The sequence below is a fragment of the Chionomys nivalis genome, chromosome 1 (assembly GCF_950005125.1).
Source record: "Chionomys nivalis chromosome 1, mChiNiv1.1, whole genome shotgun sequence".
Classification (NCBI taxonomy): Eukaryota; Metazoa; Chordata; class Mammalia; order Rodentia; family Cricetidae; genus Chionomys; species Chionomys nivalis.
Genome location: NC_080086.1, coordinates 35,429,041 through 35,442,120, shown reverse-complemented (window position 1 = coordinate 35,442,120; position 13,080 = coordinate 35,429,041). Strand labels below are relative to the sequence as shown.

General features: G+C 46.9%; 1 protein-coding gene across 1 annotated transcript in view; it reads right to left on the bottom strand.

Moving 5' to 3' along the window:
• Tamm41 (TAM41 mitochondrial translocator assembly and maintenance homolog) overlaps nucleotides 1–12,763 on the bottom strand; it is a 32,732-nt gene extending 19,969 nt beyond the window's left edge. Inside the window, exons 1-3 of the mRNA XM_057774795.1 lie at nucleotides 12,566–12,763; nucleotides 9,410–9,592; nucleotides 6,132–6,224 (exon numbers count right to left, since the gene is read on the bottom strand). Of these exons, the coding sequence (XP_057630778.1) occupies nucleotides 6,132–6,224; nucleotides 9,410–9,592; nucleotides 12,566–12,700 (411 nt within the window). The 5' untranslated portion in view covers nucleotides 12,701–12,763. The remainder of the gene's footprint in view (nucleotides 1–6,131; nucleotides 6,225–9,409; nucleotides 9,593–12,565) is intronic.
• Nucleotides 12,764–13,080: the final 317 nt, after the last annotated feature.

Sequence of the window (13,080 nt, the reverse complement as noted above, 5' to 3'; positions counted from 1 at the left end):
GTGGTTGCTGGGTATTAAACCCAGATCCTCTGTAAGAGCAGTCAGTGCTCTTAACCACAGAGCCATAAAAGAAAAACTATGGGGTTAGAGAGATGGCTCAGTGGACTAGAGCACTTGCTGCGCCTCCAGAGGACCAGGATTCTGTTCCCAGCACCCACATCAGGTGGCTCACAACTGCCTGTAGCTTCAGCTCCAGGGGATCTGACTCCCTCTTCTGGACTCATGCCAGACCCAAATCTACCCAGAGTTGTCACAAAGGCTGAGTATCATACAAGCCCACAGTACCTTGTACGACAATCGCCTGGCTCAACAGAAGGATCTTTTCCTTCCAATGCAGCAGGAGCTGCTCCCTGACTCCCAAGTGCTCAGCTTAAAGTCTGCACTGTGGTTAGCAGGACTTCCCAGTGCCAGCTCGGTGGCTTCCAGCTCCATGGCAACAGGCAAAATCCTCAGCAATAAAATGGTCTCATCAACCAATCCCACAAGTTTGCTGGAAAAAGGGAAGGAGACACTGCACACAGCCCCAGGCGGATGGAGCCTCTTTGGATTTCTTATGCACAGAATGACTTTCTCTTATTTTATCTTTTTGGGGGTTTGTTCTTTTGTTTTGGCTTTTTTTGGGGGGGGGGAGGGCTGGCATTAACTACAGTTTATCGTCATGTTCTACTTAGACAGGGTGACGAGAACCCTGAAAATAAGCCAAACCATGCCCATTCCTTCCTTCTGTTTTCTTTTTTAAAGACAGGGTCTCACCATGTAACCTTGGTTGGCCTGTAATTTGCTATGTGGAGCAGGCTAGCCTCAAATTTGGAGATCCTCCTGCCCCTGCTTCTGAGTGCTGGATTAAAGGATGTACCACTGTGTTCGGTTCTGATTTTAGATATAGTTTTGTTGTGTAGCCCAGACTAATCTTGAACTTGTGGTAATACTCCACCCTCGTATATACGGCAGGTGAGGCAAATCCACTTGATCCAACATCACCCCTTCCACCCTCATGATGAGAGCATGACGGGCCCGTAATTAAGCCTTTCAATACCAGGTGAGTTTAGAATCGCTGCATTCACTGAGTAAAAGAGTCTAGGACAGCCAAAGGCTGGCGATGAAGCAGCAGCAGAAACAGAGTGAAGCCTATGCTAGACAACCAAGTTCTAAGTGTTCGGAGTTTCCCTCATGGATTCAGGGAGGCACTTCTCGTCTCGACAGATGGTTAAAAACAAACGAACAAACAAACAAAAAACCTATTTTTCTCCAGTACTAACAATGGATCAAGCCCAGGATCTTCCACATGAAAGGCACCTTACCCTTCAGCTAGGCTTCCCTGTCCCGATTTTAAGCTTCTAAAATAATTCCTATGCTCATCCCCTAACCTTCCTTTAAACATCTTCGTTTAGAGGGTGTGCACGTGTGCCCGCACACACACATACATGCTCGCATGTCACAGTGCGCGTGTGGCTCTCAGAGGACAACCTGAGGGAGCTGGTTCTCTCCTTCCACCATGCGGGTTCCAGGAGTCACATCTGTCGGAGTGGCTACCTCACTGGCCTGATAACCTTGCATTCCACGTGAAATCATGGATGCAGGAAGGCAACCTCCTCACCTCACTGGTGGGGAAACGCCTGATTTGTCCCGAGGCCTTTTGACAACCACATTCCTATTCTCACCCTCATCTACCAGGTCCTTAACAGTGCCACAACCCCCTTCTGTGTACGTTTCTGCGGCTTTCACAGAAACCCAGTGAAATCAGAAGCTAAAAGATGCACAAGCTTGGGTGTCTTTTCCTGGTTAAGAAATGCCACTTGTCCTCTAAGAAGCCCTCTACTAGCGTGTCAGAGAGCAGTGTGCTTGCTATTTAAGGTTGAGAGAGGGAAAATAAAAGCACTCTTACTCCAGGGGAAAATGTGTGGATCTGGTTCTCCAACGAAAGGTGAACTAGGACCTCGTCTCAGCAGCTCTGTTATTTGTTGTTCAGAGTGAAAAGCCAGTGAAAGCTTGGGGCCCTGCCAGAGAGGCCTGGGAAAAGAAAAAAGTCCTCAGATTTGTGAATAGCTGTTTGTACCTACTGGGAATGCTCCGACCTGGACCACACAGACGGCATTAGCAATCTGAACTGCAGGGAGGACGGACGATGCTTGAAGGATCTTTTAAAGGGGAGATTTGTGAGTACTTCCCAAGCCAGGAAAGACTCACACGAGAGGCTCCTGTATAACACAGCGATAGGCGGGGACAACTTGCAGCCTCCAAAAACCCAGACCCGTGTAGTCCTGTGACTCTCGGCTCCCACCAGAACCTTCCCATCCAAACCTCAGGGGTCACTGCTCGGAGTCATGAGACTGGCTGGAGCTTGGTCTACCTGCTGGGATTGGGGCTCTTAGGACAACTGATATGGGGGTCTTATTTTTTAATCCTCAGCATGCACAGAGGAGAAACTTGGCTGCCTCTGAGTCACTAAATGAACGGTTCGATCTTTGCATTTCAAAGGTGACCTAGGCCAGCTCACAGTAGTGCAGAGCCAGGGCTCCCGACTCCTCAGTCAGGCCTCTCCTATACAACTGGGATTCAGAATGTAAATCAATAAAACTACCACATGGAGAAAATCACCTTAGCATGAACATACTGAAAACCCCTCGATTTTATGCTTTATACAGATGGACCATATGCATATGAATTCTTTCTCAAGAAAACTTATTTTTAGCTATTTTTTAAAAATTTAAAAAAAAATTTTGAGTATCTCACTTGCAAGCCAGAATGCTAGGTAGACAAGGCTGGCCTGGAACCAGAGATCCACCTGTTTCTGCCTCCTGAAAGCTGGGATTAAAAGCTTGTATCACCATGCCTAGCTCCACTAAATACTTCAAATTCCATGATTTTTATATTTTTGGTTGTGAGCCTAGCCTTTAACGACTGAGCCATCTCTCCAGCCCTCAAATTCCATTTTTTTTACTGAAAAACCATCTGTTGTAGGACTTGGGATATAGCTCTCTGCTGGCCTTCTGGGTTCCCTGCCCTGCACTGTGCATGGGTAGACAGGCGCGCATGCATCTACACCAACGCATACATAGACAGCAAGTGACTCAGAACTTAAAGTTGTTCAGGAAATAAAAATAGGTAGCTTTTAAACCATAAGGCAAGCTGACAGGAAAGTATGAAATACATTTTTTATTTAATTTGTTTTTCTATTTTTGAGATAGGGTCTTATGTGCTTCTGGCTGTCCTGGAACATATAGATATCCACCTGCCCCACCTCCTGAGTGTAGGGTTAAAAGCATGCACAACCTTGCTCAATAAAAGTATAATAGAAGTATAATTTACAGTCAACCCTTTCTAGAAAAGTCCTTTTCAAATCTTTTATCTTCCTTTTGAACATTTAGCTTGCTGGTGGGTGAGAAATCCCTTTATTTGCAGGACACAGACACTATGGAAGCTTTAGAAGGTATAATTTGATGCAATGCCTTTTAAAACATAAAAGACGAGGAGCTCACACATTTCAGGATTCTTTCTTGAGACATTTGCTCATTTTCTTGCCACCAACCTATCAGCTTTGCTTAAGCATCACAAGTATTTACTGCCACCTACAGGTCAAAAGTTTATCTGCTGCTAATGGGGACAGGCTGGCAGATTTACTCCTACAGAAGTGGGTGTCAAGGTGGGGGCGGGAGGGTGTTAATGATGCTCACTTATTGTCTTCAATGATTTATTTGAAAGATTTAATTTTAATGTATATGAGTAAGTTTTGTGTCCATTTATGTACATGAACCACGTGTGTAGTGCCCGAAGAGGCCAGAAGAGGGCCCGGGTTCCTTTGTGTAGTCCTGGCTTCCTTGAACTCACTCTGTAGACCAGGCTGGCCTCAAACTCAGAGATCTGCCTGCCTCAGACTCCCAAGTTCTGGATTAAAGGCGTGCACTACTGCCTCGCTAGCATTTTTGGTTTCTAAAGGCTAGTTTAAAAAACTTTCTTTAAAGGGCTGAAGAGTCAGTTCAGCACTCGAGGGCACTGGCTGCTCTTCCAGAGTGCCCAGGTTTGATTCCTAGCACCCACATGGCAGCTCACAACTGTCTATAACTCCAGTTTGAGGGGATCAGACGCCCTCTCCTGGACTCTAATAGGCATTGCATGCACACAGTACACAGACATACATGAGGGCAAAACACACATTTATATAAAAGATAAATCTTGAAAAAAAGCTTTAAAGTAGTCCAGGCAAAAGTATAGTACAAAGACATTTTGATTCAATCTCTTTTTACTTGAAAATTAGAGACAGCCAAGAACACTGGGAAGGAAACAGCATTTTCTGAGTGTCTACTAAACCAAACGCTCTGGAATACCCACCCACAGACGGACTATCCTGAGGTGAGGGAGACTCAGCCATCAGTGCGGGGCATGCAGTTAGATGAGAAGCAGACACCGGAGACCAGGTGTGTTGTATTCTAAAACACTGTGTTCTTTTGAGTGCGCAACCCTTCTTCCAGTTTCCAGGCAGGGCAGGACTGTCACCGCCATTCTGCAGATGGGCTAACTGAGATTTATAGACAAAACCCAACTGTGCAAGTTCACAGAAACAGCTAACAGTGCAGAAAAGAGTAGGACCTAAGGCCTCTCCTTTTATAGTCACTACCTCCCCGTCAAGCTACAGATTTTGCAAAAACAAACAAAAATAAAACACCCCCAATAAAAGATCCCCAAAACAAAACCCCAACACCTGCCACAGGCCTGGGAATGTTACCCCAGTGGCAGAGTACCTCTGATCACACTCTTGGGACTGGGCATGGTGGCACACACCTGTAGCCCCAGCTACTCTGGGGAACACGACTCAGGACCATGTCTCAAAGAAAAATAAAAAACAGGAGGAAAACCTGGGACAGAAAATGTGTATTTACAAACTTTCAACTGCGGTAACTTGCTTGGTGTTGGGTTTTACTGGTTATAGGATCTTGACAGGATTTGTTCCCTGTGCTTGTCTGAAAGAAAATGTTATCCTGGATATTTACAAATGCTTCTCCAGGGATAAGGATGATGCTCAGCTGGAGGGTGCTTCGACCAGTGTGCACCAGGCCCTGGGCTCCAACCCCAAGACACCCACATGTTCTAACTGAAGTAGAGACAACAGCACACACAGGGATGGCATCACGTGCATATGTTTATCTGAGCACATACATGTGTAGTACGCATACACATGTGCAAATGGCACACAGATGTGTCATACTGCTTCAAACACACAATCCTGGTCACGTTAATGAGCTGCACTACCACATTTAAAGTTCGGGTTATGAGACGGGAGACAGCTGAGAGTTCACTTCACATCCATCACAAAGAGTGTTTGTGCTCTCTCTCCCCCTCTCCCCAAATGAAAAAATAAATAAAATAAAAAGAAAGACACCACCCTCAGCACCTCACTGTGTTCACCAACATGACTCTTTGGACCTTGCTGTTTAGGATTTTGTTTTTGAAGACACATTTATTTTATGTGCGTGAGTGTTTTGGCTGCACATACATGCATGGCTTCGGGTTCCCTGCAACTGGAGTTACAGATGACTGTGAGTCACCATGTGCGTGCTGGGAACTGATACTGAACCCTGTAGAAGAGCAGTCAGTGCTCTTAGCCATTGAGTCATCTCTCCAGCTTCCTGTTTAAGGCAGTCCTACTATCTGAGCATGATCGATTAATTCACAGTCAATCTCCTGTACCCCTCACCTTCCTGAAGCTGGGGAGCCCTCTCGCCCCGTAGCTGTCTCTGTTAATTAGCCCTGTCCTGAAGCTAAGCAGATGCTCATCTAGCGTCTCAGGGCCTGGGACTGTGGCTCAGTGGTGGCAGTCCTTGCCCCTTTGCTCCATCTATGATGGATGAATTCTAAGGGTTTTAGGACCTCTCTACCAGGACCCAGGACAAATCACATTGTATGTCTTACACATATATTACAAGCACACAGATGCATACGTACATGTTATGCATAAAAAGCTCCTTTTATTGCACAACACCACAGAGTAATCTCTGTATACTGTGGGGTGATGACCTACATGGAGGGTAAGAGGACTACTGACATTTCCATTTCCTGGAATTTCCTATCTTTGAGCTCACAAAGATCAAATCGAGGCCGTGCTAGCTGTGGTGGCATGAAAGGCACAGACTCACCGGCTTTTGGAGGCGCCCAGCGATATACAGGTTATTCCAGTTCAGGAGGTCATCGATTAGGGTGCCAGTAGAAATAACCCCGTACTTGATAAGCTGCAAGAGAAGACACGAGCATGACAAGGGGCAAAGCACCAGGCTGCTGCTTCCACAGGCAGAAGCGAGAGAAGGGCTGAGATCTTGTCGGGAATAGAACGCTGATCTAACTAACTTAAATACCTATCCTTCGAAACCCCGCATCCTGCTGGGCGGTGGTGGCACACACCTTTAATTCCTGCACTTGGGAGGCAGAGGCAAATCGATCTCAAAGTTGGAGGTCAGCCTGGTCTACAGAGCAAGTTTTAGGAGAGACAGGACTACACGGAAAAACCCTGTTTCAAAAACAAATAAACAACTCCAAAACAAAGAAAACAAAATAAAAATACTAAAAAAGAAAACCCATTATCTCTATCAAAACTGTCAGAGATTTAGAGTCAAGACTGACTTGGCTCCCAAGGTACAAGGAGTGAGGTGGCCAGTATTTGATGTGTGATTGTTAAAGGCAGAACAGCTCTCAGACAGCATCTGCTATCAGTCCTCAATTCTAGATTCTTCCAATTTCAGAAACGATGATTTAGGTAACGTTCTTCATTTGAGAAATAAAAAACTGAGTGTCAGGGGCCAGTAAAAGGGCTCAGTAGGTAAAGCTGCTTGAGGCCAATCCTGATGACTTTGAGTTTGACCCTAGAACCCATAAGATGGAAAGAGAGAACTGAATCCTGCCAGCTGTGTCCTGACTGAAACAGACACACACACACACACACACACACACACACACACACACACACAAAATGTAAATCTTAAAAAGAAATTTGAGATCCAGCAACAGTAAATGACATGTCACTGTGGTGCTGCACCAGCAGATTGAGAGTTTGGTTCTGCAGCTGGGCACAGCAATGCATGACTCCTAGGTCCTGCATTTGGGCATAGCAATGCATGCCGCCTAGGTCCTACAGCTGGGCACAGTAATGCATGATGCCTCCTAGGTCCCGCAGCTAGGCACAGTAATGCATGCCTCCTAGGTCCTGCAGCTGGCCCAGTAAAGCATGTCCACAGGCCTGTTATTCCAGAACCCAGGGGAAAGCTGTATTGCTTGAGCTGCAGTGTAGTTTGGGGCCAGCCTGGATAGCAAAGAGTCTCAAATAACAGAATTAAGGGCTTAACACTTAGAATTGCTGCCTGGTCTTCCCACATTCTTTGCATCGCAAAATATTAGAAATTCTTTAATTAAAAGTGCTTACTGGCCTTTTCCCTATGGGTGGCGTTCAGTGCTGTTGCCGACTCTTTCAAATGGTGACAATTACAAACGAACACCCAAAGATGAAAATCCTCTTATCAGTGTTAAGCACGTGGAATCACAGAGGAGGCCATTTCTACAATAATTCGTATAAACCTCGATGTGGATTTCCAAGCTTACTTCCTCTTCCATGTGTCAACAAGTATTTAAGTAGTCTTCTCAGGCTGCACATATTTAAAAAGTAGCTAACAAATTACAACTAAAGAGTACGGAACTACGGCACACAAGCGTGCACAAACAGAACTACGGCACACAAGTGTGCACAAACAGAACTATAGCACACAAACGTGCACAAACAGAACTACGGCACACAAGCGTGCACAAACAGAACTACAGTACACAAGCGCGCACAAACAGAACTATGGCACACAAGCGCGCACAAACAGAACTATGGCACACAAGCGTGCACAAACAGAACTATGGCACACAAGCGTGCACAAATAGAACTATGGCACACAAGCGTGCAAACATTTGTTTACTGGCCCTTATGCTGTTGTTTGGAAATTACTAATCAAAGACAGGCTTGGCAGAGTACTAATTATGAGGGAAGAACCAAACAATGCGCTGTGCTGCTTCGGACAAGTGACAGCTCAGCGGCCCCAGGGCCACTGCAGGCCTGGGAGTTCAGGGACTTGCCACTAAGTAGCGGCAGGAACTTAGAAAGTAACTTTCCCTCTCAGAACTGAGGTTTCCTTGACTGCATAGAGCAGATAGACTGGAAAACCCATGCATATCTGGGCATGGTACTACATGCTTTTATTCCCAGCACTCGGGAGGAAGAGACAGGCAGATCTCTGAGTTCAAGTCCAATCTGGTCTACAATATGAGTTCCAGGACAGGCAGAGCTACACAGAGAAACCCTGTCTCAAAGAAAAAAAAAAAAAGAAAGAAAGAAAACAACAGTAACAAAAGAAAAAAAGAAAAGGGATGGCCTCAAGATTATGAAGATCACTGCGCAGCCAATCACTTCTCTGCCAAGTTCAGACAGGTCTTCAAACCCTTCTCATGTTCGTTACGCTAACCTCCTGCCCTTTACAGCCTGGTCCTTTGACCAATTATAGGATCATTACCTGGGGGCTTGTCAAATATGCAGAATCTCAGGTTCCATCCCAGACCAACTGAATCTGGACCTGCATTTTAACACGATCCCCAGGAGACTCACACACCTGTAAAGGTTAGACTGCCCTAAGCAATTGGCATTAGCATCAGCACAGGCAAACCCAACTCCCTCTCTCGCTCCCATCTCCCCCGCAGCCCTCTGGGAAAGTAGGATGCTTCACTGAATTAGACCCCTCTCCATGCTGGGGAACAGACCCAGGACCCAGGAAAGTGTTCAGTCACTAAGTGGTATGGCCAGGGCCTCGACTGCATAGAGCAGTTAGACTGGAAGTGTTACATGTATGTAGGGCTCCTGACATAAGACAATCTGGGAGGTGGGGGTGATCTAAACATCTTACCCATCCTCTAACATGCAAATCTCAAATCCTACCCACCTGGTGACACCAAGAACTTCCCTTCAGTCACCTGATGCCACATGCTCCCAGCACCAGAGAGCTTCTTCACTTCCTGGCAGTCCCCACTCCTCCTAGATGACATCACTCTATCCTGCTCCACAGTGGCCCTGCTGCTTCTCCATACCTCCCAGACAGCGGTCCTCAAAATGTGAATCCCCACCCAGGACCCACTACTCAGTGCGACCAACAGATTAAAACTTGAGAACTACTTGGCCAAGGTTCAAAAGATAAGTTAAGTCCAGTCACGGGCAGCCGTTTCTTATACCCCAGCCACAGCCTGACAGACCAAGACTCTAGCTCTGTCTGTGCCTGGGTTTTAGAAAGCTGGACGAGGTGTGACGGTTTCCTCAGAATGCGGACACACGATTTCACCAGGATTCTCCTGCCAAATTACAACTGCCCAGTTAGGGCCACGGCCTCAAGGCACTTACCTTCCCGTCACACATGATCAGTGGGTTGAAGTAGACGCCGGCACCATAGTTATTCTGGACAGAAGAGATGATCCTGGGCCCCAAGAGTTTGAGGAAGGAGTAGTGGCTCCAATTCCTCTTCAGGTTCTTGGCGTGCCACGCGACAGGGTCATCTACTGTGAACACCAAGTCTAGCATGGGATTCTGGAAGGCGAAGGGACAAGAAAGGGCTCAATACTAACACTTAAAGGAAACACTAGAGAAATAATAAAAAATCTTAAAGCGCTACAAAAGTACAAGTCATGGTCAGAAGACCCAGGGCTGTCATCAGAAACCCGAGCAGGTCCCACAGAGCAAATCTAACACGGCTTTCAGCCATGCGAGTGATGAGATCACACACTCACTCACTGTGGGTTTCAGGGCAGCACTCGCCTGATTGGTTGACATACGATGGATCAGTTTATTTCTAAAATATCTCACAAGGCAGGTATGTTATTCCAACTGTATAGGAAAGGAGATGAGGGGCCAGGGTGTAGAACCCAAGTGTGGCAGAACCAAGGAGAGATGGCTCAGTGGTTAAGAGCATGGCTATTGTAAAAGACCTGAGTTTTATTCCCAGCATCCATCTGTGACTCTAGTTCCAGAGGACTAATGCCTTCTTCTGACTTTTGTGGGCACAAGGCATGCATGTGGTCCACATACAATCACATGGAACAAAATACGCATACACATAAATAAACCTTTTTAAAAAATTTAAAAATCATTAAGAAAAAAAAAGCTCTGATAGGTTTCAGGGCAGAGATATCAAGAGCCTAGCACTGAAGATAGACAAATTATGCCTAAATTGACTCTACAAGGGAACATCTAATATAGCAACTGGAACAAGAGAACAGGGAGGAAGGGTTTTTATTGGACATGACACATGAGTTCTGAAGAATGTAAGAGGCGCACGGGCTGGAGAAGTAACCCAGGAAGCATGGAAAATGGCAGTCAGGTTAGAGGAAACTACTCCCCAATGCTGCTTGGCCAGGCAAGACTTGCAGTCTGAAGCTAGGGTAAAAAAACATACTTGTGTGGTACTGAATGAGACCAGGTTTTTCCCACACTAAAGAATCTTCCAGAGGGAGGAGAGGTTACGAGGAGGAAAATCTGAGAAGATTCCACCCAAGAAACAAAATGGCGTTAAGTAAGGCACTGAAAGAGTGGGAGAAACCAGACTTCTTAGCACGAACGTAGAGATGGAAATGAAGGAGAAAGAAGCACACTTTCTATGAGAGAATCCTAGGTCAGCTCAAAGGAAAACCTCACGGAATGAGTACAGTAGGGCTATCAGGAGGATGAGGGATGCTATGGGTTTCCCATGGTAACCTCAAACCATTGGTGATATTATTTAAGATTTGGAGGTCATGGATAGGGCACTATTGTATGTGTATGTGTGTACAGATGCACAAGTCTGTGTGTTTGCAGGCCAGAGGATACTGGGTTTGGATAGGGCACTAGTGAGTGTGTGTGTATACAGATGCATGAGTCCGTGTGTCTGCAGGCCAGAGGATACTGGATTTGGATAGGGCACTAGTGAGTGTGAGTGTGTGCATGTACACAGATGCACAAGTTCACGTGTTTGCAGGCCAGAGGATACTGGGTTTGGATAGGGCACTAGTGTGTGTGTGTCTGTGTGTATGGATGCATGAGTTCATGTGTTTGCAGGCAGGAGGATGCTGGGTTAGGTTAGGGCACTAGTGTGTGTGTGTGTGTGTGTGTGTGTACGTATAGATGCATGAGTCTGTGTGTTTGCAGGCAGGAGGATGCTGGGTTAGGTTAGGGCACTAGTGTGTGCGTGTGTGTGTGTGTGTACGTGTGTGTACGTATAGATGCATGAGTCTGTGTGTTTGCACGCAGGAGGATGCTGGGTTTGGATAGGGCACTAGTGTGTGTGTGTGTGTACAGATGCACGAGTCCATGTGTTTGCAGGCAGGAGGATGCTGAGTTTTGCTCTCAGGCGCCATCCACTTTTTCTGAGACCATTTCTCACTGGACTGGAGCTCACCAGTCTAGGCTGAGAGCCAGTGAGCCCCAGCGATCTGTGTCTGCCTCCCTAAGACTAGGATTACAAGTGTGCACCACAATGCCTGGCTGATGGAGAATTGTAAAAAAGTAATTATGATAATACATATGCAGCCAAGTTAGAGAAACAGGTGGGAGACAGGAGAAATGCAAGCAATACCAGGAGACAGATCTGGCCAGATGCTAGACCCAGGGTGCCCAACTGTAATCTGGGCACGGATTCTGCAGGCCACACTGAGACTTATGTTGCTCTTCCCTGCCAACTCTGAAAAGCAGCAAGGCTCAGTCCTAACTACAGTCTTGTTGGTGTGTTGAGGTGAAGAAATGCACTGTCACCTGCCCCGGTCCTACACCCAGTCCATCATCTTTCTTGAAGCCCAGGAATCATTTAATATTTTCTTATCTTCAGTTGTGGCTTTCAAACTTGGCCATGAGATGTTTTACACACTGATCAAGTCCAAGCCTCATCCTAGGCCAACGATATCAAGCAGTAGACAAAACCATTTTGTATTTCTAAAAATGCGCTGGGAAACTCCAATGACAAAGGCTGAAGACACTTATGTTGAATCGGCTTCTTTTCTCCACCACCTCTTCCTAACAGCTTCCGGTTAGGACGGAAGTAGCCAGACTACTTATCTTTCTCTGATCCTATCAGTTCAGGCCAGTGGGACGGCTCAGCAGATAGTGGCCCTTGCTGCCAAACTGAATAAACTGAGCTCAATCTCCCCAGGACCCACGTGGTGCAAGGAAAGAGCCAACTTCCTCAAGTTGTCCTCTGACCTTCAAGTGTATGCTGGTTACGCTTGTGTGCGTGCCACATAACCAGCATAAGTAAATGTAAACGCTAACAAATATATTTACTGGGCGTGGCAGCACGAGCCTTTAATACCAGCACTGTGAGTTCGAGGCCAGCCTGGAATACTTGGTGAGTTCCAGCCAGCTCCGACCTGGAAAACCCTCATGCCGAGGTCACTTTGATAGGATGAACATTTTACTAGTTGGTGCTTGGCGTGTCTGGGGTCCGCGGGAATGAAAGGCACACCCGGAAACCGGGGAGGGCGAGCAGATGCCAGGCCTGAGGCTGGTTGGAAAGGCGCAGGTCTTGGGACTCACCTCCTGGTGTGCATTGGGTCCCGCCTGGCGGTACACAGCGGAGCCGTAGGCGAAAGCCAGGCTCAGGTCCTCGGGGAAGTGAGCCAGGATCCTGCGCAGGCCCACGCCCGAGCTCTGCAGCGCCTGCACCGCCATGGGCGGGCGGGCGGGCGGGCGGGCCGGCTGACCGGCACGCCGGTAGGGTAAAGCGTGCAGCGCCTACACCGTGCTCGCAACTCCGGGTCGTGAGGACCGCGCTTCCGCCTGAGCCACGCCCCTCCACGCACGCACGCTTCAGAGCCAGCGACTGGCGGCCTTCGGAGAGGTCGGGGCTCCGTCGCTCCCCCTGGCGGTCGGAGGAGCACACTACAGTCCCAGCCTGGGACTGCAAGCTAACCTGCTATAAAGCCTTGTAAACCCTTTGTAGATTCAAACTAGGAACGATTTATTTATTTATTTATTTATTTATTTATTTATTTATTTATTTATTTATTTATTTATTTATTTATTTATTTATTCATTCATTCATTCATTCA